Below are 23,403 nucleotides of genomic sequence, written 5' to 3' on the forward strand. Positions count from 1 at the left end.
TCATAAAAGGAATTTGGCAATGACTCTTCTGTTTCTATATTGTGAACTACATTAAGGAGTATAGGTATTAGCTCTTCTTGGAAGTTCTGGTAGAATTCTGCATTGAAACCATCTGGTCCTGGGCTTTTTTTGGTAGGGGGATTTTTGATAACAGTTTCTAGTTCTTTGCGACTAACAGGTCTATTTAGATCGTTCACCTGGTCTTGCTTTAGCTTTGGTATATGGTACTTATCTAAAAAACTGTCCATTTCTTTTGCATTTTCCAGTTTTGTGGCATACCGGCTTTTGTAGTAAGATCTAATGATTCTCTGAATTTCCTCTGTGTCTGTGGTTATGTCCCCCTTTTCATTTCTGATCTTAATTATTTGCATGTTCTCTCTCTGTCGTTTAATTAATTTAGATAGGGGTTTGTCGATCTTGTTGATTTTCCCCAAGAACCAACTTTTTGTTTCATTGATTCTTTGGACTGGTTTCTGTGTTTCTATTTTGTTGATTTCTGCCCTCAGTTTGATCATTTCCAGTCTTCTACTCCTCCTGGCTGCATCTGCTTCTTTTTTTCTAGAGCTTTCAGGTGTGCTGTTAAGTCCTCAATGTATGTTTTCTCTGTTTTCTTTAAGTGGGCACTTAGTGCTATGAAGGTTCCTCTTAGCACTGCTTTCAACGTGTCCCATAGGTTTGAGTATGTTGTCTCTTTATTTTCATTAAATTCAAGGAAGACTTTAATTTCTTTCTTAATTTCTTCCTTGACCCAGGTGTGGTTCAGTAGCTAACTGTTCAGTTTCCAGCAGTTTGTCGGCTTTCTGGGGGTAGCATTGTTGTTGCCTTTTAGCTTTAGTCCGTGGTGATCTGATAAGACACAGGTGGACACTGACATTTTTTTGTTTCCTTTGTTTCCAAGTATGTGGTCAATTTTTGAGAAGGTTCCATGAGCTGCAGAGAAGAAGGTATATTCTTTCTTTTTTGGGTGGAATGTTCTATAGATCTGACTGAGAATTTCATACACATGTTTTGATCTAATCCACTCGCTTCTTCTCTTCTAATCCCTGCACCACATTCCCTCCCAGCTTCATGTGCTCCTTGTAAACCCACCGAGTCCACTTAATGCTGCCATTGTCTTTTTTGAGGGTATCCTTCTGATTCAGATGAGATGGAATCTTAATATTGTTTTGATATGTATTTTCATTTATGGCCAAGAATAGAACTTTTTTTTTCCATGTAACTCTTGGGCATTCACATTTTTTTTGGGGGGGGGGAACAGGCTGGCCATTCATACATTTGTTTTAATAACATGGGTGATGACTAGGTACTTTTGGTTTTGTTTGCTTTTGAGAGAAGACCTTACTGTGTGGCTCTGGATTGCCTGGAATTTGATATGAAGACTAGGCTGACCTCAAACTCACAGAGATCTGCCTGCTTTGACCTCTCAAGTGCTAGGACTAGAGGTGTGCACCACCACCTCCAACCTTAATGAATTATTTTAATTTCCATTTTGACCCAACCTGGGAAGAGAGTCTCAGTGAGGGACTGTCTGTATTGTGTTGTCCTGTGGGTATGTCTATGGGGGATTGTCTCAATTAAGTTAACTGATATGGGAAGGCCAAGTCCACAGTGGGCAGCACCATTTCCTAGGCAGGGGTCCTGAACTGTGTAAGAGTGGGAAATAGAGCTGAGCATAGGCAAGCGAGTGAGCAGGCGTGTACACATCGCTCCATGCTACTGTCTGTGGCAGTGGTGAGCCATTTCAGGTTCCTATCTGGAGTTGCCACAAAGATGGACAGTACCCTAGTACTGTAAACTGAAGCACACCCTTTCTTCCCCGAGTTGATTTTGTGAAGGTATTTTATCTGAGCATCAGAAATGAAATAACTCTCCATATCAATGAGTGTATTGGGGCTGTTTCAATATGGGTATGATGCTGTGTGTGCCAATCAAATTGGGTGTTTCAACATGGGTATACCATGTGCATCAGTCAAATCGGGCCATTTCAACAGGGGTATACAGTGTGCGCCAATCAAATTGGGTGTTTCAGCATGGTATACCGTGTGTGCCAATCAAAACTGGATGTTTCAACAGGGGTATACAGTGTGCGCCAATCAAATCAGGACAATTTAGGACTTCTTTCTTCTTGCCCTTTGTTTATAGCTGGAGCCTTCACCTCTTCTGATTACTAGGCCCTTGAAAACTGTAGTCTCCCTGCGGGCCAGAGTGTGCCAAAATTCTCCTGAGCAAATGGGTCTGTTATCCTCAACCTTCTCAACTTCTCTAAAATGAAAGTTCGATGGGAAGATGTTTATTACCCTCAGGACTGAGACTCAGAAATTTGGAGCCAAATGTTGGACTTAGTTGCTCAATTTGTAGACTTTGTGATTCACAACGAACTGGCTTGTACTCATATGTGCTCTTTCTCCTGGGACACAGGCCTCCTTCTGCACACTTGTGAATGCCACTTTCAGCATCCTGGATAACACTTGTGAAAACAAAAGTGCCCCAGTGTCCCTACAGGTAATGGCAGCACCTTCTCCATCTGTCTGTCTTGTCTCTTCCCACCACTCTGAATGTGTGCATGCATGGCTGCATGAATGTGTGTGTGTGTGTGTGTGTGTATGCACATGTGTGTGAAGGCCAGGTATTAACCTCAGATATTGTCTTCAGCATCTCAGCATATCTTCACTTTTTAGGTTTTTTCTTCAGCATAGAATATAATGGGTCTTGTCCTGACATTTTCAGGACTGTGTGTCATTATTTTTTTTTTGTATCCCCACCCCTTCCTGTCTTGGACCCATCTCTTCACACTCTGATTTCAAAACATGTCACTTTCTTTATTCTTTATTTTGAAATTATGTTATTTTTCAAAATAGAGTATATTTTGTTTATTCTCCAGCAGTTTCATACATGTTAGCCACAATTTCACATATGTAAACTGTCCCTTCTAGCCCACTCTGCACCATGAGGAAGGGAGAGACAGCACTTATGTGTTCCAAAGGCATTGAGAAATCACACATAACTGGGTCACTGATGGGTCAGGGCTTCAGGACAAGGACTCAAGGGGTCTTGTTTCTCCTGACAGCACCAAGAAAGGGCGGAAGTGGGGTTTATAATCATAAAACTTACATTTATTGGCAAGTTATAGTTATAATTTTCACCAACTAGGGTTCACAGGCTTCCTTGAATTAGGGGCTTCCTTGAATGTCCCATCATTGTCAATCAATATAATGCAAGCCTTTCAGTCCAACCAATCAGATTTGTTTGTCTCTTCGATTGTTGGGAACAGCCATGAAGCTTCTAAAGAGCGAAAGATGCATGACAACTAATTCTGTGATTTCTGGGAGGAGGCTGAGCATTCATTGGAAGTTCTCAGCTCCCCTGTGGCTTGGGAACCTGAACTTTAATACATTGCAAGCAAAATGGAGTCTGAAGTCAAAATGGCAGACCAAGGTGCTTGCTCCCTTCATAAACCATGGTCATATCTCACCCAGCTCACCCTTTCCACTACCATCTTTCCTTCCCCCCAGTAGCAGTTATTACATGCTACATTATATGTTACAGTGCATGCTACATTAAATGTTGTTACTTATTACATATGTTTATGTATGTACATATATATTACTAAATACATATATGTACCCTGCTCAGTCTGTATACTGTTGTCCAGATTATATTAAAACATGGTTTCTGGGGACCTTACTCTGGTCTTCATGCAGCAAGCATGTGTCGACTCAAGCCCTGTGCCTGAGCTTTGAACTCCCTGGGGCAGCATTGGGTACACAAAGTTCCTATTTGGTTGACTTTAGTTACAAGCCTGGAAACATGAATGGAAAGAGAAGCTACTTCTGTTTTTCCCTGAGGTGCAGTTCTGCATGGAACCGACTTATAAATCAGGATTCAGCCAGTTTCCTTTTCCTGTGATGCGGGGGATGCAGGGGCCACTGCAACATCTGACCACCAGAGCTGCACCCAGCCTGGGCTCCCCTTCAGCTCTAGAACCCCGATACTTCTCTGTTGTTACAGTTTTATCATTTCAGAGAAGTTATGTAAGTGGAAACTCTGTGTGCTCTAGTGTGGCTGTAGTGCTCCACGTGGGAGGTGTGGAAACTGTGTACTGGAGCAGGGTTGTAGTGCTTCACATGGGAGGCTGAGTCAGGAGGACAGTGAGTGTGGGCCCCATATCAAAAACAAGGAGCTTATTTCAACTTACAGTTTGTAGTATGTCAGGAGGGGGCTCCAGTCAGGAACATGGATGTGGGGGTTGATACACAGGCCATGGAGTAGTGCTGTTTACTGGCTTGCTCCTCATGACTTGTTCAGCCTATTTTCTTTTTTATCTTCAAGACACAATATAGTTTATTAAGAGTCCCTAGAAATGGAATATAAGATTTCTATAAAAATTATCAGTTGTTCCAACAAGCCAAGTCTGTTTTTTAGAAAAATTTTAATAAAAACCTTTTTAATGTGAGAGACTATGCATACTAGTTAATTCAAATTAAATGATCATTGAAAATATATGGAGCATGCCTTCTTAAAGAACCCAGGATCAGCAGTCCAGAGATAGCACAGTGGTCTGGACCCTTCCGCATTAACCATCAATCAAGAACACATCCTATAGACTTGCCTGCAGACAGTTTGATGAAGACATTTTCTCATTTGAGGTTCCTCTTCCCAGATGGCTCTATCTTGTGTTAAGTTGACAAAAAAGTAGTACAGCAACTGTTTTATCTTCTCAGTGTACACACATGTGAGAATGCACATGTGCATGTAAGCATGTGCACACACACGCGAGCGCGTGCACGCGCACGCGCGCACACACACACACACACACACGGTCGAACTGTCTGTCGAGCACTAACCAAGAAATTTAGTATACTGAATAAAAATTCAGTGTTTATTCTGGATCTCTAAAGTTAAATGCAGGATTTAAAAGCTGATTTTATTCATATATTTATTTTCTTCTGTGGTCAGGTCTTCTGCAGGTGTTTACTGTTGCTGTTGTTGCCATGGTGATGTTGTATCTGGGAGCAACATTTCATGAAGCTCTCTCCCGTATTCCAGCTCTTCTGTTCTTTCTGTCCCCTCATCTGAATGTTCCCTGGGTGTTGGGACAGAGATATGACATACGTGTTCTGTCTAGGGTTGAGTGTTCATCATTCATTTATTCTTAGCGCTCCAGCCCAATATGAGTCTCTGAAGTACATATAAAATGCTGTTGTTTCTATGCCTCACTAGATAAGACATGAATGTTAGTTCATAACTCTTTCTCCTTAGTGCATGCAGGTGCCATGTTGCTTGTTCACACATGTGGCTTCACACAGCATTCCTCCCTAGCGGTTCTGTCGGGAACTATGTGACTGAATTCCATGTTCAAACTGTTAAACAACTTCTTGAGATCTTAATATTTCAGAAAACAATTTAAATGATTACCACTGAGGGTTTTTTTTTGCGAAATTTTCAAGTGTGTCTGGAGAGATTAATCCATAGAAGAAGCTTCTAGGCTAAACAGCATGTGGAGTATAAGCTGGCTCAGGCACCGGCTTGCTGTGACCTTCAAAGGCGAGACTGGGCTTAACTATTCCTAATGGGGCCCTGAAGTCTAGAACCAGAACTGAGCAGATGACACTTTTGTCTCTTTTTGTTTGTGAGACAGGGTCTCTCTGTCACTCAAAATAGCCTTTAATGGCTAAGTAGCCCAGAACCCACTAGTATTGTAAGAGACCCCTTGTTTGCTCCTGGCTGCTCAGCCCCAAAGTAACCATACAGAAACTGTAATAATACAATCACTGTTTGGCCTATTACCTCTAGCTTCTTATTGGCTAACTCGTACATCTTAATTTAACCCATTTCTATTAATCTGTGTATTGCCACATGGCTGTGGCTTACAGGCAAAGTTCCATCCAGTGTCTATCTCTGGTGGGACTAATGGTTTCTGTCTGACTCCGCCTTCTTCCTCCTAGCATTCAGTTCAGTCTTCCCCACCCACCTCTATTCTGCCCTATCACAGGCTCAAGACAGATTCTTTATTAACAATGGTATTCACAGCTTACAGAGGGGAATCTCAAATCACCTCCCATTTTCTGTCTAAATAAAAAGGAAGGTTTTAATTTCAACATAATAAAATTATATATAACAAAACAGTTATCAAGCAAGAATTATAGTCATAACATTTATATCTACTTTATCTTTCATCTTAACTGAGGAAAACTATAACTATCTATTCTTCAACTCCATCAAGAATCCAGAGGGACATAATATTACCTAAGTAAACATGAAGTGCATTGTAAGTAACTTCCAAAACTCTAGAATTGACAGAGACATCTCGCTGCCTGGACAGTCACCCAAAGTTCTTCTGTAATGTTAGAGCATCCATCTTCAGCCTATAGGCCCATAGTACCCAGCAGAGTTTTCCATGAAGCAGGAAATTTCAATGACAGTTCAGCCTATATTGTCAGTTTGTCAGGACACTTTTCTGTGTCCTGCAGAATGTCTGTCAGTCTCTTTCATGAAGCAGGAACCCCAAAGGACTGTTTCACCTTGCCTTTAGGCAAGTTCAGCAGTCATTTTTCTGTAGGTCCTGCCAGTCCAGTTTATACAGCATAATATCAAGGAGTCCAGGCAGAGCAGTTTCTTGCCCAAATGGCTAACAAACTCCATGAAGAGCCTCTTCGATGCCCATCTTCCTCTTGAAGTAATTGGTACTGCCAGGAGCAGATGTGTCTCACTGTCATGAAAAGTCCTAAGTTCTTAAAACATTTTAAATGCCATATTCCATAGGTCTTTGAAAGGTTTTAAGATTATCTATTTAACTGAAATATGTCTCTATATATCTAGAAGACCTAACTAACATGACTACAAAGCTTTACTATTATAGATGATTATCTACTAAATATTTCTTAATTATACATTACATTTTTTTTTGAGACAGGGTTTCTCTGTAGCTTTGGAGCCTGTCCTGGAACTAGCTCTTGTAGACCAGGCTGGCCTCAAACTCACAGAGATCTGCCTGCCTCTGCCTCCCGAGTGCTGTGATTAAAGGTGTGTGCCACCACCACGTGGCTTACATTACATTTTTAAATGAGCTGCACAAACACAATACCTCAACCAAGAGCAGAAATATACATATAACAAAACTGACCTAAAATTTGTATCAATAGACCAAGATCTATACCAATGCAAAGCTCTATAGCACACTCGCCCCAGTCTTCTGAGTCCTGTAATTTCAGAACTATGATACCACACTTAGTAGCCCCATCCTCAACCTTCTCTCCTAGTGCTAGAGATGACATAGGTTATTTTGCTAACTAGAGAAGGGGAGGAACAGGAGAAGATGAAGGAGGAGTAGGGGAGGGAGAGGAGTAGAAGAAGGATGGGAGTGAGCAGGGGAGGAGCAAGGAGAGAAAGGGGAGGAGGAGGATCAGGAAGGGGAGGAGTTAGGAAGAAGGGAGGAAGGGGAAGAAAAAAGAGGTATGGGAGGAGCAAGAAGAGGGGAAACCTAGGGAGGAGGAGGGGTAGGGGTGGAGGAGGAGCAGGAGAAGGAGGGGGGAAGGAGCAGGGGGAGGAGGAAAAGGAGGAGTGGGAGAGGTGAAAACATTAACAAATGTTTCTTTGCAGAGTGCAGCTATGAGCATCTCCCGTGTGCTGGATCAAGTACCCATGAGGACTGAGATCAGCAGAGAGGAGACATCAGCCCTGGGCACCATCGTGCTGGAGACTGTGGAAAGTGCCATGCTGGCCACACTTCTGACACCCTCTGGAAACGTCAGTCAGACCATTCAGACAGAAAATCTAGGTACTGCATAACCTTGGGGGCCAGGCTGATTTTCAGGGACAGCATAGTTGAATTCTCATGATTTCCACAAACATGCCAAACCTCTAACGCACAGCAAAGCAGGTCCATATATTTATTAGTGATACTGACAATTTATCAATCACTTGACCAGGATTAGAGAGGACACCAAGCGTGTGTCCTTAATTCATTCAATGCACATTTGAGGGATGTCTACTATATGATTTAAGATGTGATAATCACTTTCTTGTCTAGCTATTTCCAGTTTTCCTTGCCAAGTTGATGGTGGATTGTACTTCTCGATGTAGCATTAGGAAGGAATTTGTGACTGTGTCACAAATTTTAGAATATTCTTTTCCTTTCCCTTAGTGACTGAGCATCTTAGCACCACAGCTATTCCACGTTCTCATGTCTTAGAGTTGAGACAATGAAGGACAGGGTGCAAATCAATTCATGAAGGACCCAAAGAATTATTGAGAAATATGTGTTATTTTTAATCCTGGAAGGCTTGGGGACTCTTTGTTACTGCACCATGGCTCATCCTTTCCTGATACACGCTTGATTGCTGACCACTTGGGGATATTGGATGCCACTGATCTTTGTATGCACTTCTCACTCCAGTTAGCCGTTCTTGTGTTGGTCAGTCCCATGGATATTGGAAATTCTTTTTTAATACCTGCTCTGATCCAGGGATAAGAATGTAGCTTTAGGAATTTAGACATCTGATATATGTGATATAGATAAAATGTTATCAAGAAAAAAATCCCATAGACTGAGAAAATTATGAACTAAGATATTCTCTGTAGTGTAATCAGGGACTATGACCAGGGCAGTGTGCTGGCAAATTGTGACTGGCAAAGCACTTTCTTGGAGTATCTTCCAGGGCATCTCTCGAGGTCTCTTGGTTTGTGGGAAGGCAGTGGATGGGGAAGGCCCCTTGGAATGAGAGTGGGGCTGTATAGCAGCTGATGGTGCCCATTGGATCAAACAGGAGAAGGAAGGGGCAGTTTGCAGGCATGGACTTTCTCACTCTTTCCCTTTGACTCCTGACTGCCACAATGGCTCAAACCCTCTGAAGCCAGTGTTTCTTGCTTTAAACTGGTTCTCCCAGAAATCTGTCACATGGCTAACACAGGATGGATCTCAGGGATGGGAGGAAGGTGGGGTGTGGAGGAGCTGGGGGTGCTAGTGCTTCTCTTGAACTTAGGTGGCTAGGTTTGGGTTTCAGTTCCTAGAGGTGGCATTCCAATCCCAGCTGCATGCTGAGATTAAAGACCCACACCACCACACTTTCAAGATGAGTGATTTCCAAAATAGCTGAAGCTGTAAGGAGCAGTAAAGAGGCCAGTGTGACTGAAGTAGAGTGAGCAGTGGTGGCTTTGTAGGAGGAAGACTCATAGAGAAGGAGGGAGAAAGTACTGAAAGTTTTGTTGAAGTGAGATGTTGGGGCAGGGATGACATTTAACTCACTCTGGCATTGGTACTGACTTTTGATGCTATTGATGTATCAGTCAGCTTTCTGTTACTGCAACAAATTCCTGAGACACATCAACTTTTAAAATGGAAAGGTTTGATTATGGCACATGTTTTCAGAGGTTTCAACCATGGTTGGTTTGGGTCTGTGGAAACACAGCACATTATGGAAGAGTGTGGATTGAAGAGGCTTCTCCCTTCATGGGTATGGGAAAGAGTGGGAGAGACAGAGTGAGCACAAGAGCAGTAGTTCTCTAAGGGATGTCAGCAATGACCTAACTTTGTCCCAGGCTCCCAGCCTAAGATTTCCACCACTTATCACTGGTGTCACAAATGGAGGACCAAGCCTTCAATGTAAGTATTCTTAGGGGGAAATTCCACAATCAAATTATTGCAGCTGACTTCAACTCTATTGCTCTCTGATGCATCCCCTTAAGATATGAATGCTCCCCTCTCTCTGTCTTCATGTGTGTGCAGGTATGAATGTGTATAGTGCATGCAAGTGGAGGCCAGAAGACATGCTAGGCTTTAATTTCTCTCAGGCACTATCCATGTTTCTTTGAAGCAGGGTCTCTCCCTGCCCTGAAACTCACTGTATGGCTTCAGATGGCCAATAGGCCCTAGTGCTTTTCTCAAGTGTGTACCGCCATCCCTGCATGTCTCTTATTTGAGGCTTCTGGGAATGGAACCCAAGTTCCATGCTTGTGAGGTGAGCACTTTGTCTATTGAGCTATGGTCCCATATGGGAAAAACCCCTTCTGAAGTGACAGTGAGGCTTCTCACTACTTTGTTATAAGGCCTGCATAATACACATGAATGAATTGTTCTGTGCTGTTTAAGCTTACCGAGCGAGCTGTGGAGGTGAGATGAGATCCCCTTCAGACTCAAACATGTTTGGGATAGGTTGCCCTCCAGCATCCTTTGTCCAGGATGGTCCCCCAACTCTGTGAGAAGGGAAATTGAAAATTTAAAAAAAAAAGAAAAAAAAAGAGCCCAAGTAGAACTACCATACCTCTAGAACAGAAAGAGTTACTGCGACAGTGTCTTGAGTATGGCTGGGGTGGGGTGTAGCATTCTCAGGCACCTTCCAAGGCAGAACAATCAGTTACTGTTCAGCCGGTGATAGAACGATGTCTGTGGTAGAGATGGCCAGGAGACACTCTCACCTAGGAGAAGATGTCCCCCATGGTACCCTGTGTTATTCAGGACTGCGACTGGCTGTTTAGTTCTCAGACCTGCTGTTGCGGAAGTATCCGATCTGGTCTCTACTGCTTCTGCACTTTGTTTTTATCATTTCTGTCTGCTTGCTGTGTGCTTCGTAAGCGAACTGACTCAAAGCCCAAATCACAGCTACGGTGAATTGTCCGCCAAACGTAAAACTTCCCATCATCCGTCAGGGCTCAAGAGTCTCCCTACAATGACCTGGTTTTCCATTGTTCATTTTGCTTTCAACTGTATATTTGCATATTTTTAAAAGATCTACTTTTTATTATTTTAAATTATGTGTCCTGGTGTGTCTATTTGTGGGTATGTACATGTGAGTATAGGTTCCTGTGAAGGCCAGAAGAGGGCACTAGATCCCCTGGAGGTGCAGGTGGTTCTGGGAATTGACCCTGGGTCCCTTGAAAGAGCCCCAAGTGATCTTCATCACTGAACCATGCCACCAGTCCCTGTGCATCTTCGCTGGACAGAACTCAAATTCAAGATAGATATATTTTCTGCATGTCTTAACAAAAACACCCCGTTTTCCTTTTAGACATCGAAAGCAAAGTTATCAGTCAAGAGTGCAATGATGAGAATGTCTCCTTTCACTTGAAAGCCAGAGGTGATGAGATGAATGTTAGCTGTTCCATCATTGAGGAATCAGAATCCACAGGTACAGTAGTCCTGAGCACCAAGGTCGTGGAGCGGTCAGTCCACCCGCCCCACAAATCATCTATAGTCTTGCAAGGCAGATACGGATGGTGGAGAACAGATGAGAGGAGATAAACAGACAGACAGACAGACAGACTGAGATAGATAGATAGATAGATAGATAGATAGATAGATAATAGATGAATGGACAGACAATAAACATCAGATTGGTTCTCAAAAGACTCAGCAATTAACTGGGGACACACCACATAGGCAACCAACTATGTTTCTCAATCAAGAATGTTCCAGGTAGATCAGGATCCCTCAGAGGAGGCTTCTGAGTCAAAGAAGAAATAGCAACACCTAGAAATGACAACACCAAAGTGAACACTCACGTCAGGCAGGGACTCACTAGGAAAGTTGAGGCACGAAACTGGACTTCCCAATACAATTTTGTTCTCTTGGGTGAGCCTCCCAACTTTTGGCTTCTCTTTCCTACTACAGACACTTTCACATCATGGGAATAACACAGCAACTTCTGTTGAAAAATGCACACATCTAAATAAAAGAATAAAAATTAGAGAAGAGATAAAAAGAGATAGAAAAAATCCACAAATGCAGAATTAGGGAGCTATTGGGTAAGGGCACATGTTACCAAGCCTGACCATCTGAGTTCAGTCCCCAGGACCTACAAAAGAGAGAGCTGACTTCCACATGCTAGTCTTTGACTTCCACACATACCTCATGGCCTACTCCCACCGTGAGCAGTGGACTCACACTGTAACAAAAGCATTCAAAGATAAGGGGATGGAATAAGATAGAAATAAAATGCAAACAGAAGTACAAACAATAACAGGAAGAGTGGTTAATGGGACAGCCTTGTCCTGGGGATGTCCTTGCGCATGTGGAATATAGCTTCAGGTTCTGCACCTATGAGCATCTTGGTTTCTTTCCCAAGTAGTGTGGTTGATGTCAGTCTGGGAGCCTATATGAATCTCCTTTTCCCTGTCTGGCTCTAGGCTGTTTCTGCAAAACTAGACGATGTAGTTTGTGAACCTGTCAGTAGTAGATTTTGTGTTTTTTTTTATGGGGGTAGGAACAGTGCCCTATGTAGTTTTAGGTGTCCTAGAACTACCTATATAGACCAGGCTGACCTCAACCTCAAGCATATCCTCCTGCCTCTGCCTCCTAAGTGCTGGGATCAAAGGCATGTGCCACTATGCTTGGTTTTCCATATTTAAGAACTTATTGCTTCATGTCAAAAATTCCAGTATGGATAGAGACCCCCAGGTGAGGAGCTATTAGCAGCTGGGGAAAGAACGTCAGTTTGCTTCAGGATGTGGCCCTGGGTAGAGTACCCAGGACCCAGCAGATGGCCGTATGCTTGGGCAGTACAAGCTGATTCTATGGGTTGGAATATCTCCCTCTTCCCTGTCTTTCCTTCCTCTCCCTTTCTCATCCCTTCCTCCAAGTCCTGCTTTTTTGACTTAAAATCAGTGCTTTCTAGTTTTAACTACTCATTTCTCACAGCCTAATATCATCTGGGAAGAGTTGATGAGGGACTGACTAGGTCAGGATGCCCTGTGACCATGTCTGTGGGGGGGCTGTCTTATATTAGTTGATTGGGAAGACCCAGTTGTGGGTGGCACCGATCCATGGACTGTGGAAGAACAGAGAAACAAGCTGAGCAGTTCAGAGAGCAAGCAGGCTAAGATGTGCACTCTCTCTTTGCTCTTGACTATGAATTCAATGTGACTAACTACTTGAATACCTGCTCTGACAAATTTTTAGAGAATGGTAGATTTATTAACACAACAGTAAGTAGATTAAATTAGACAGAGAGAGGCAGAGGGAGAGACACACAGAGAGAACCTTTTAGACATCTTTTACATCCATTCTTCCATCTATCCATCCATCCATCCATCCATCCATCCATCCATCCACTTGTAACAGTACATATGTATATGAACATACCAAGGCACAAAAATGACAGTTGGAGACAACTTTTGGGAGTCAGTTCAGTTCCCTTCTTCACTGTGTGGGGGAATTTATGGAACTTAGGTCTTCAGGTTTGGTGACAAACACCTTCCTCTGATGAGACATCTTTCCAGTCCCAGATGTCTTTACAATGACTATGTATGTTATTCGGTGGCTTCTAAGTTACATTGACCAATGGCATAATTTGCAAACAATGTATTTTGTATGGCACTAGGTAGTGATCAGGAGGCCTCACAGACACGAATAAGCTCTCCATTGCTGAGTCCCCAGTCCTGTCACAAGACTTACAGATGAAGCAAAGCTAAACTTAAGCACACTTTAAAATTTAAGAAAAATAATGAGGTCTGCTCCATCCGCTTCTTGGAAACTACTCTCCTTTGTACACGAAGTCTCTTGGTTTCACAAGCTTCCTGTTTATATCGGGGATGAATGAGGAGTGTGGATGGGGTTCATTTCCTCTCTTATGCCTCAGTTGATCTGCAAGTTCTCTGGTATTTCAACCTTAGAGTAAATTGGGGAGAGTCTGTCTATGTGCATGTCATATGTGTTGCCTGTGTGTGCATATGTTGCCTGTGCTCACATGTTGCCTGTTGTGCAATGTGCCATCTATATTATCTACAGAACAAGCAATTCTATTTTGTTTTATTTTGGGGACATACAGGGACCACAGGAGTGGCTTTTGTCTCCTTTGCAAACATGGAATCGGTTTTAGATGAACGCTTCTTCGAAGATGATCAGGCCTCCTGGAAGCTGAGGATGAATTCCCGTGTTGTCGGTGGCATTGTGACTGGGGAGAAGAAGGAGGGCTTCTCCAAGACTGTTGTCTACACCCTCCAGCACATACAGGTTTGTGCAGCATCTCTTGAGACCCCTGTCTGTCTACCAAATAGTCCTGCCACCCCAGCTGTGATGGCACCTATTTAAGAAACAATTGATTGTTTTGTTTTGAAACAATCACATATTTGGGTGAAGGAAATGGATTTCCATTTCTTCTTTACTAAGAGAGATCTTATGTACCCTTTTCCAAGTTTTCTTAGTGGTGACACGGTTTTTATCAATAGTTATTGATAAAAAGGTGTTCATGCTCATGTAGATGAATTTGTATAGGTATGTGTGAGTGTGTGTGTACGCATGCTCACATGCATGCAGTCTTTAGCACACGTGGCAGCTAAAGATGATTGTTAGGTGTCTTTATTTCTCTCATTTTATTCTAAAGATTTACATTTATTATTTACAACTGTGTGTGTGTGTGTGTGTGTGTGTGTGTGTGTGGGTATGTGCATACACATGCAGGTACCCATGGAGTCCAGAGGCATCAGGTTCCATGGAGCTGGAGTTACAAGTGGTTGTGAACCACCTAATATAGATACTAGGAACTCAACCGAGCTCCTCTGGAAGTGCAGGAAGTGTTATTAACCACTGAGCAATCTCTCCAGCCTCCTCTCAACCTTACTTTTTGAGGCTAGACCAGTCAGTAAACCCAGAGTTTGTTGATTCAGCCAGGCTGTCTGATCAGCAGACCTCATGGAAACTTTTATCTCTGCTTCCCAGGGCTAGGATTATAGGCCTATGATTCCACTCTCAGCTTTTATTATGTACACGTTGGGGATTTGAACTCAGCTCCTTATGCATGCACAGCAAGGACTTTTTATATGCTGAGCTATATCCCCATCTCTGAAAGGAATTTCCTCGTAACAATAACAGTGTGGTCTAACACTAGATAAAGCAACACTACAAACTGAAATGCAGTCAGTTTTTCCATTCCCTGGAAGTTCTGGCTTGAGTTTGGTCACATTGAATCCATCCCAGTGAAGTTCTCAGGTGACTGGGACCTCTGATCTTTCAGCCAAAGCAGAAGTCTGAGAGGCCCATCTGTGTCTCTTGGAACCCTAATGTGGAGGATGGGAGATGGACACGCTCAGGCTGTGAGATCACCAAAGCATCTGAGACATTCACAGAGTGCAGCTGTAACCGGATGGCAAACTTGGCCATCATCATGGCTTCTCAGGAGCTCACAGTGAGTATTGGCAACTGTTCATGCTTCCCTGAATATCTTTTTTTTCATTGCTTTATCACTTTAATAATAAACCTTTCATAAGGTTCAATACCCCCTCCCAACAATATTTATCTTGCAGGATTGATTAACAGGCAATCTGTAACAGTGCATACATGAACGACCAGAAGACCTTTACTTTTATCTGTATTTATTTCATGTTGAATTTATTCCCGTGCCAGAAGTTTTTGTTTCTTCAGTTTCTTCTGGGATATCTTTTTCTTCTGTGCAACCTCCTCTTCTGGCTTTGGAACAATCTGTTCCTTCTCAGTGAGGATCATCTCGATGTGGCAGGGGGAGCTCATGTATGGGTTAATCCGGCCATGAGCTCTGTAAGTTCGTCGGCGCATCTTAGGTGCTTTGTTCACCTGGATGTGCTCAATGACCAGAGAGTCCACATCTAAACCCTTAAGTTCAGCATTGCTCTCTGCATTTTTCAGCATGTGCAGCAAAAATTCTGCACTCTTTTTGGGCCACCGACCCTGTGTCCAGCCCCACTGTTTGGCCTGGGCGCACCTACCGACTCCACCATTGTACCGTCGGAATGGCACACACTGCTTCTTCAAAGTGACATCTTTCAGATACTTGGTGGCTTTTCGGATATGCATACCCTTGATGGCCTGGGCCGTTTCACGGGTATTCTTAAAGTGAACCCGAAGGTTTGATCCTCTCGATTTGCATGATTTTGTAGGGTTTTCTGGGTCAAGAGAGTAGCGAACCATCTTCACGGGTCACCTCTGGTCGCTTACAGGAAGACTTTTTTTTTTTTGAAAACTTTTTTTTAAATATTTATTTATTATGTATACAATATTCTGTTTGTGTGTATGCCTGCAGGCCAGAAGAGGGCACCAGACCCCATTACAGATGGTTGTGAACCACCATGTGGTTGCTGGGAATCGAACTCAGGACCTTTGGAAGAGCAGGCAGTGCTCTTAACCACTGAGCCATCTCTCCAGCCCCTGCTTCCCTGAATATCTTGACTGAAACTTAATAGGGATGTGTTGATAGAACATCATTGGTTTTTCTCCATAGTCTTGAGTATTGCAGAAAGTAACCACAGGGGGAGAAAGATGTGTGTTGTAGCCCCATGATAGAGGAATTCATGAAGTGGTTAAAGCCGTGGAGCTAAAGTACAAAGTCAGATGTAATAGCCGTGCATTGGTCAGGCTTTCTAAGAGGAACAGGACAGGATAACGGGCATGTGTTAGAGGAGCTGTATTATATATTGGTTTGCATGGTATGACCTATGCATTCTACGTATGGCTGCCTTCACACTGGAGAGGCCAAGAACCCAGTAAACACTCAGGGCAAGGAGTTGGATATCAGCCTGGCACTACCAGTCTGAAGGATATTTGGAGAAGGATATTTCTGTTCACTTTGGAAACCTGAAAAATCTGGGTTTTGGTATCATCCAAAAAACACAGCAGCAGCAACAATATCAGAATAGATAAGCTTGCCAGCAAGATGTGAAGAAAATGAAGCAAAAAGCAAAGCTCTTCCCTTAGACCTCCTTTTGTTTAGACTGCCAACCAGATCTAGAATGGGTCTTTCACATAGCCTGACCAATAACATTTGTCATGGGTGTGCCCAACAGATGACCATTTGTTGGATTTCAGATTTAACTACCTTGACCACCAAGATGAGCTGTCACAGACTCATATAGGCATACCCAATATATTTCACAGGTCTTGTTCTATGAGCACTTACTTTATGCTGTGACTTTCTGTTCAAAGCTAATTGTTTATTGGTCAAGTTCACGGGATAAAGATTGGATGCTTAGTGGCCTGCATTACCATGGAATTAGTAAGTGGTGGAGGTGGTACCTGAACCTTGAGAAAGCTTTGTGCCCAAATTCTCTTTGTTCTAAACTGTAGACATCAACCACAAATTGAGTTGTAGGAATTTCTGGATGCCAGTAGAGGCTGATGATATTCTGACATCCCCCAGTACTCATCCCCTCCACAGAGAATTCTCTGTACTCTGTTCACTAGAAAGATCATCAACAAACTACAGTTCCTAGAATCCCTTGCCTTTGAGGTCCTGGGTGCAGAGTCTCCATTGAGATATATCCACAGGAGGGACAAAAAGTGAGCACAGCCGAGTTCATTGACTTCATAGAGAGGGGAGGTGTCTTAACTGTTATGGAAAATGCCCTTGATTGATAAAGTATGATTGAGGGTGATGCATTTATCTAATTATGCTTTATCAATAAAAACTAGGAGTCAGATATCAGGGTAAGTACCTAAATGATCAAGGAAGTGGTGGAGAAGGCACCAGTGACTTCCTATCTCAATTCCTCTATCCAAAAGAACTGAGACCCCTCTAAGCCCTGCCTCACTACTACCTATCTCTCTAGCTGTTCTCAGTCCTCCAAAACATCTATGGCTAATTTTGGTCAGCTAGTGGCTAGCTCTGCCCTCTGATTCAAAGCAAGTCTTATTGTCAGAATGCAATCAAAATATCACACATTTCCCTTTTTGTCTAAATATAAAGGAAAGGCCATAACTCTAACATAATAAAACTATATGATAAGAACAATTACCAAGTAAGAATTGCATTTACAATGTCCAGTCCATTTGCATTTGGCAAATTCAGAGAAAATACTCCAAAATCCTATCTTGATGAATCCAAAGTTTTGTACCTAATTTACTTTCTATCTTAAATTGTATTACCAACCCAAAACTATCCAGGTATGTCTCTCAAACTTAGACACTTTACACCTCTTTTGTGAGTTTTTTTTCTGTATTTGGTAATGACAAAACTCTAACTATCCAGTCTTCAATTATATCAGAGACATGAAAAGGATATAAATATTACCCAAGTAAAGTAGCACAGAGCAAACAATTTCCAAAACTAAGAAACAATTGACTTCCTGGATGGTAACCCAAGGCTGCTCTGTAATGTTGGGGCATCTGTCTTCAGCCTACAAGCCTGGAATATCTGACAGACTTGTCTGTGAAGCAGGAATTTTGAAGGACTGTCCTACTTTAACAAAGTTTGGCAGACACTTTCTTTTGTGACCTGCTTGTCCAATTTGGACAGCATAATGTCAGCAGTTGAGGCAAGGGCAGTTTCTTGCCCAGTGGATAACTTTTGCCCCAAAGAAAGCAAACTCCAGATGAAGTTTTTTCAGTGCCAATCATCTTCTCTGAAGTAGATTGGTACTACCAGGAGAAAATATGTCTTGCTGTCATAAAAAGCTTTATATTATTAAAACAATGCCATATTCTGTAGATCTTTAAAGTGTTTGAAGATCACCTGTCCCTCTACAACATATCTCTGACTTTGAAAACTTATCTAACATGAATACAGATTTGATTGTAATAGGTGACTAGCCTGCATTTCTTTATTATCCTAAATAGTTTGTAATAATAACTTTCAAGGACTAGAAACTCACATCACATTGTTAGATGAGCTGCATCAGTACAATACATTAAATAAGAGTAAAAACAGTATGTTCTAACAAAAACAACTTTAAGTTGGCATCAAGATATAAAAATATCTTCAACAAGAGTAGAAACATATACAGTATAACAAAAATAACCTCAAATTTGCATAAATGTCCAAAATTCCATACCCATGTAAATTATTTGGGAGTAGTAATTGATATTTAGTTTAAAAGTAGATTCAATAAACTATCCTTTTATTCCCCCTTTTCTTTTCAGAATGCGATCCCTGAATCTAATATCCTCTGTTCAGCTTCTTTCTTTTTTTTTTAATATTCATTTATTTATCGTGTATACAATATTCTGTCTGTGTTTATGTCTGCAGGCCAGAAGAGGGCACCAGACGTCATTTCAGATGGTTGTGAGCCACTATGTGGTTGCTGGGAATTGAACTCAGGACCTTTGGAAGAGCAGGCAATGCTCTTAACCACTAAGCCATCTCTCCAGCCCTGTTCAGCTTTTTTCTTGACCATTACCAACAGCAACTTATAACAACCCCCCTAAATGATGACAAATATCCATAACTCATGGAATGACAAAAAAAAAAACATCCATCCCACCTGCTGGCAATGTTGGCTTCATGTTCTCTAGATTGCTTCCTGATTCTGAGGGGTGATAGCATCTCTAGGGGATCATGATCAAAATGAAATAATTGTCAAGTCTTGGGAGAGTTAGCTGTATCACTTGTTACCATTCTCCTTGTAGTGAGAAAACTTAAGGCTTTTCTGAAGTTCTGGCTGGAGCAATGCATGAGGCTTGACCATTTCAGCTAGCTAGCTACCTTGCAATTGTTCTGAGCAGCTTGTAGTACAAAGATGATCTTTGGTGGTGTTTGTCAGCTTAGTGGCATTACTGCAATCCAGGGGGAATTATTGTTTTGGGGACCCATCATCCTTTTGAAAATGTCAAAGGTTGCTGTTAGGAATGGCCATGGTACACTGCAGAAAACAACTATTTTAAATGTCATATGCCGGAGATCTCAGAGAAGTTAAAAGACCACAATTTGTGAAGTACAATCCAGGGTACAAAAACATAATTCCTAGTTACCTGATAGAGACTCAAACTTGAAATCATGTACAGGAAGCTAGATGGAGCCTCTTTCTAAAATTAGTACATTATATAATCATTAACAGAAAGTTTAAAATTCTATATGTATATATGTAAATCTTATAAATTTTGAGATAATATTTATACCTTAAAATTTTTAAGTCTAAATAAAACCAACTGAATATGAGATTAGTGACAATAGAATAGTCCCTTAATTTTGGGTTTTCTTCTGTCCCATATCAGGTGGCTCTTCTGACACGAGACAGAAATTTTGGATTTTACTTTAACAAGCATGTTTGAGTTTAGAGAAGGATAGCCACACTCCAACTCCAAAGTCAGTTTAATTTCTATTAAACTGGAACTACAAAAAGACCATTTGCCCTATATATCTATAGAGAACAGCGGAAACAAACATTTGGGAAAATATATGAAATTTTATTTTGTTGGAAATGTCTTATACCATTAGGATAATTTACTCTTTTTTGGGGGTACATTTTGGGGGGATGATTTGTACTTTTTCTTCAGGTGTGTCATTTGTCCAGTGGTCTTCACTTTTCTTAGTTGAATGCCTTCATTCTTCTGGAAAGTCAAAAACAAAACCCTGTCTCAACCCTACTTTTGGGAATTTCCTTTTTGGCAAATTATATCTGATCAAATGAAAGACATTTGTTAGTCTTATATTTCAGTTTAGATTGGATGCTCATGCTGTTTGATAAACTATCACCTCTTCTAATCAAGAGGTCTCTCATGTTCAAATCTAATACCATCAATTTTGATGGTATCCATAGCTTTTCTTCTCCTGTAGAAACAAAATCAAAACCTCTTCCCAACAGAACACACATCCTGGTTTCTACTTTGAGGTCAACACATCTTTAAAGTATATGAGCTGATTCAAGTCAGCAGTTTTATCTCTATCCAATGTCTTTCTGCTGCTGTCATTTTTGTCGTTAGCATTAGAAAATTTAAAGTTAATAATGCATTGTTCAGTCTATTTCTTGGAGTTTTTATTACCCTTTTCTGTTTATTAATCATATCTTTTAGAGTGCAATTAGATCTTTTGATAAATGCTTGTCCTGTAGGAATTTGTGGTATACCTGTAATATTCTTTATGTTGTAATATATAAAAATCTGTTTCATTTTACTAGGGACATATGCTGGAGCATTGTCAGTCTTAATTTTTACAGGTATCCCCATGATGGCCATAACTTATAATACATGTGTAATTACAGAATCAGTCTTTTCAGACCTCAAAGAAGATGCCCATTGAAATACTGAATATGTATGTATGGTGTGGTAGAACATATTTCAGTTTTCCAAATTCTACAAAATGAAACAAATCCATTGCCAAAATTTATTTTTTGAGTTCCCTTTTGGGTTATTTCCTGGAGATAGTGGAGTTTGGCCATAAGAAAAGCAAGTAGGCTATTTCATTATAATTTCCTTAACTTGTTGACAAGTGATGGAAACATTTTTATTCAAACCATTGCTATTAAAATGGCGTTTCTCATGAAATTATGAGGCTTCTAGTACATTTTCTACCAGTATCATTTTATAATTACCTTGTGCTAGAGGGCCCGGTAGACCTGTATGGTTTCTGACCCGTGTCATATACACGGGATGATTTCTATTTCTGATTATTTCTTATAATTTAATAAATATTAAAGTTAATTCTGAATCATCTGCAATAAATTCAGTAGTTTCAATATGTAAAACAACTTTTTCTGCACATTGAAAGTCAGTAACTATCTTAAGTGGTTCTAGAAATTTTAATAATATAATAATTATAATATAATTATAATATATATTATAATATATAACAATATAATAATCTAATATGAGAATAGCATATAATTCTAAGTTTTAAACAGAATCACAAGGGATTTGATTTGCTTTAATTTCCTGATTTAAAAATCTGCCTTTTCTGATTGGTTGGCCTCAGTATAGAGTGTAGGGACTCTGGAAATTGGTGTTCCCTGTACCACTTGAGGAACGAGCTAATTCATTCTCTTTATGAACTGAAGTCTCTTGCTTTTGGATTGTTTGTTGCTAATCTCTCCCAAAAAAATTACTGCAATATCTTTGCCACTGTTCATTTTCTGTCCATAATGAGGAGAATTCAGCATTAGTAAAAGGTATCACAGTTTCCACTGGGTCTATTTCTGCTTATTGATGAAGTCTTAATTTTCCTTTCAGAGTCAATTTGGAAACTTTTTCTACATAGGTCTTTAAGTTTTTATTTTGTTTTTCTGGAAAAATATTCATTCTAAGATATTAGCTCCTCTGCTAGAATTCCAGAAGGAGAATGCATAGAAGGTAAAATAACCAGAATAAAATCAAAATCTGGATCCAAACAATACACATGTGCATCCTGCAAATTTTTTTAAACTAAAACTAGTTATTTCTCAGTCTCAGTAGATACGTCTTTTGGACTATTTAAGTTTTATTACGTTGTAATGTTTGATATAAGTTGCTTAGTTCTTGAGTTGTCATTCCAATTGTGGGCCATAGCCAGTTAATATCTCCCAGCAATATTTGAAAATCATTATTATTTTATAATTGATCTTTCCTGATTTGTACTTTCGGTGCTTGATTTTTTGTAAACCTAGTGTTTATTTTAGGTAAGTAATAGACTCTCCTTTTTAAATGTTTTTTAGGAATAGTTTGTAATCCCCAACAAGGCAGTTTTTCTGTAATTCCTTAAACATTTTTCTAATGTATTTGCATCTGAATCAGCTAGCAAGATATCATCCATATAATGGTAAATTATAGATTGAGAAACCTGATTATTTCCAATGGCTGTTGTACAAAATATTGACACAAGGTGGAACTGTTTAACATTCCTTGTGAAAGGATTTTCCACAGATGTCTTTTAATAGGCTGGGAATTATTATTTTTTTTATCATTTTTTTTATTGAAAAAAAATTTCCGCCTCCTCCCCGCCTCCCATTTCCCTCCCTGTCTCCGGTCTGAAGAGCAGTCAGGGTTCCCTGCCCTGTGGAAAGTCCAAAGTCCTCCCCCCTCCATCCTGGTCCAGGAAGGTGAACATCCAAACTGGCTAGGCTCCCACAAAGCCAGAACATGAAGTAGAATCAAAAGTCAGTGGCATTGTCCTTGGCTTCTCATCAGCCCTCATTGTCCGCCATATTAAGAGAGTCCGGTTTTATCCCATGCTTTTGCAGTCACAGTCCAGCTGGCCTTGGTGAGCTCCCAATAGATCAAGCCCACTGTCTCTGTGGGTGGGTGCACCCCTTGTGGTCCTGACTTCTTTGCTCATATTCTCCCTCCTTCTGCTCCTCATTGGGACATTGGGAGCTCAGTCCGGTGTGGGTCTCTGTCTCTATCTCCATCCATCTCCAGATGAAGGTTCTATGGGTGATATGCAAGATATTCATCAGTATGGCTATAGGATAGGGTCATTTCAGGTTCCCTATCCTCAGCTGCCCCAGGAACTAACTGGGTACATTGCCCTGGGCACCTGGGAGCCCCTCTAGGTCCAAGTCTCTTGCCAACCCTAAGATGGCTCCCTTAATTAAGATATGTGCTTCTCTGCTCCCCTATCCAACCTTCCTTTGTCCCAATCATCCCATTTCCCCAAGTTCCCCCCAACCTCCCCTTCTCACTTTTCTTTCCCCATCTCCCCTTACAACCCTCCCACCCCACCCCCAAGATCCCAATTTTTGCCCAGCAATCTTGTCTACTTCCCATAACCAGGAGGATAGCTATATGTTTTTCTTTGGGATCACCTTCTTATTTAGCTT

General features: G+C 41.1%; 2 protein-coding genes across 3 annotated transcripts in view; one reads left to right on the forward strand and one right to left on the reverse strand.

The window, feature by feature from the left end:
* Positions 1-23,403, forward strand: part of Adgre1 (adhesion G protein-coupled receptor E1) — a 76,977-nt gene that overhangs the window by 35,569 nt on the left and 18,005 nt on the right. For both annotated transcript variants that reach the window (XM_050125333.1, XM_050125334.1), the window contains exons 11-15: positions 2,419-2,502; positions 7,600-7,777; positions 11,004-11,123; positions 13,761-13,945; positions 14,946-15,116. In XM_050125333.1, coding sequence (XP_049981290.1) covers positions 2,419-2,502; positions 7,600-7,777; positions 11,004-11,123; positions 13,761-13,945; positions 14,946-15,116 — 738 coding nt within the window. The remainder of the gene's footprint in view (positions 1-2,418; positions 2,503-7,599; positions 7,778-11,003; positions 11,124-13,760; positions 13,946-14,945; positions 15,117-23,403) is intronic.
* LOC126490396 (60S ribosomal protein L17-like) lies at positions 15,288-15,891 on the reverse strand. Its single transcript, XM_050125335.1, has one exon. The coding sequence runs from the start codon at positions 15,872-15,874 to the stop codon at positions 15,320-15,322; it is 555 nt and encodes a 184-aa protein (XP_049981292.1). The 5' UTR covers positions 15,875-15,891; the 3' UTR covers positions 15,288-15,319.

The sequence above is a fragment of the Alexandromys fortis genome, unplaced genomic scaffold (genome assembly GCF_014885135.2).
Source record: "Alexandromys fortis isolate MF-2015 unplaced genomic scaffold, M_Fortis_MF-2015_v1.1 scaffold_243, whole genome shotgun sequence".
Classification (NCBI taxonomy): domain Eukaryota; kingdom Metazoa; phylum Chordata; class Mammalia; order Rodentia; family Cricetidae; genus Alexandromys; species Alexandromys fortis.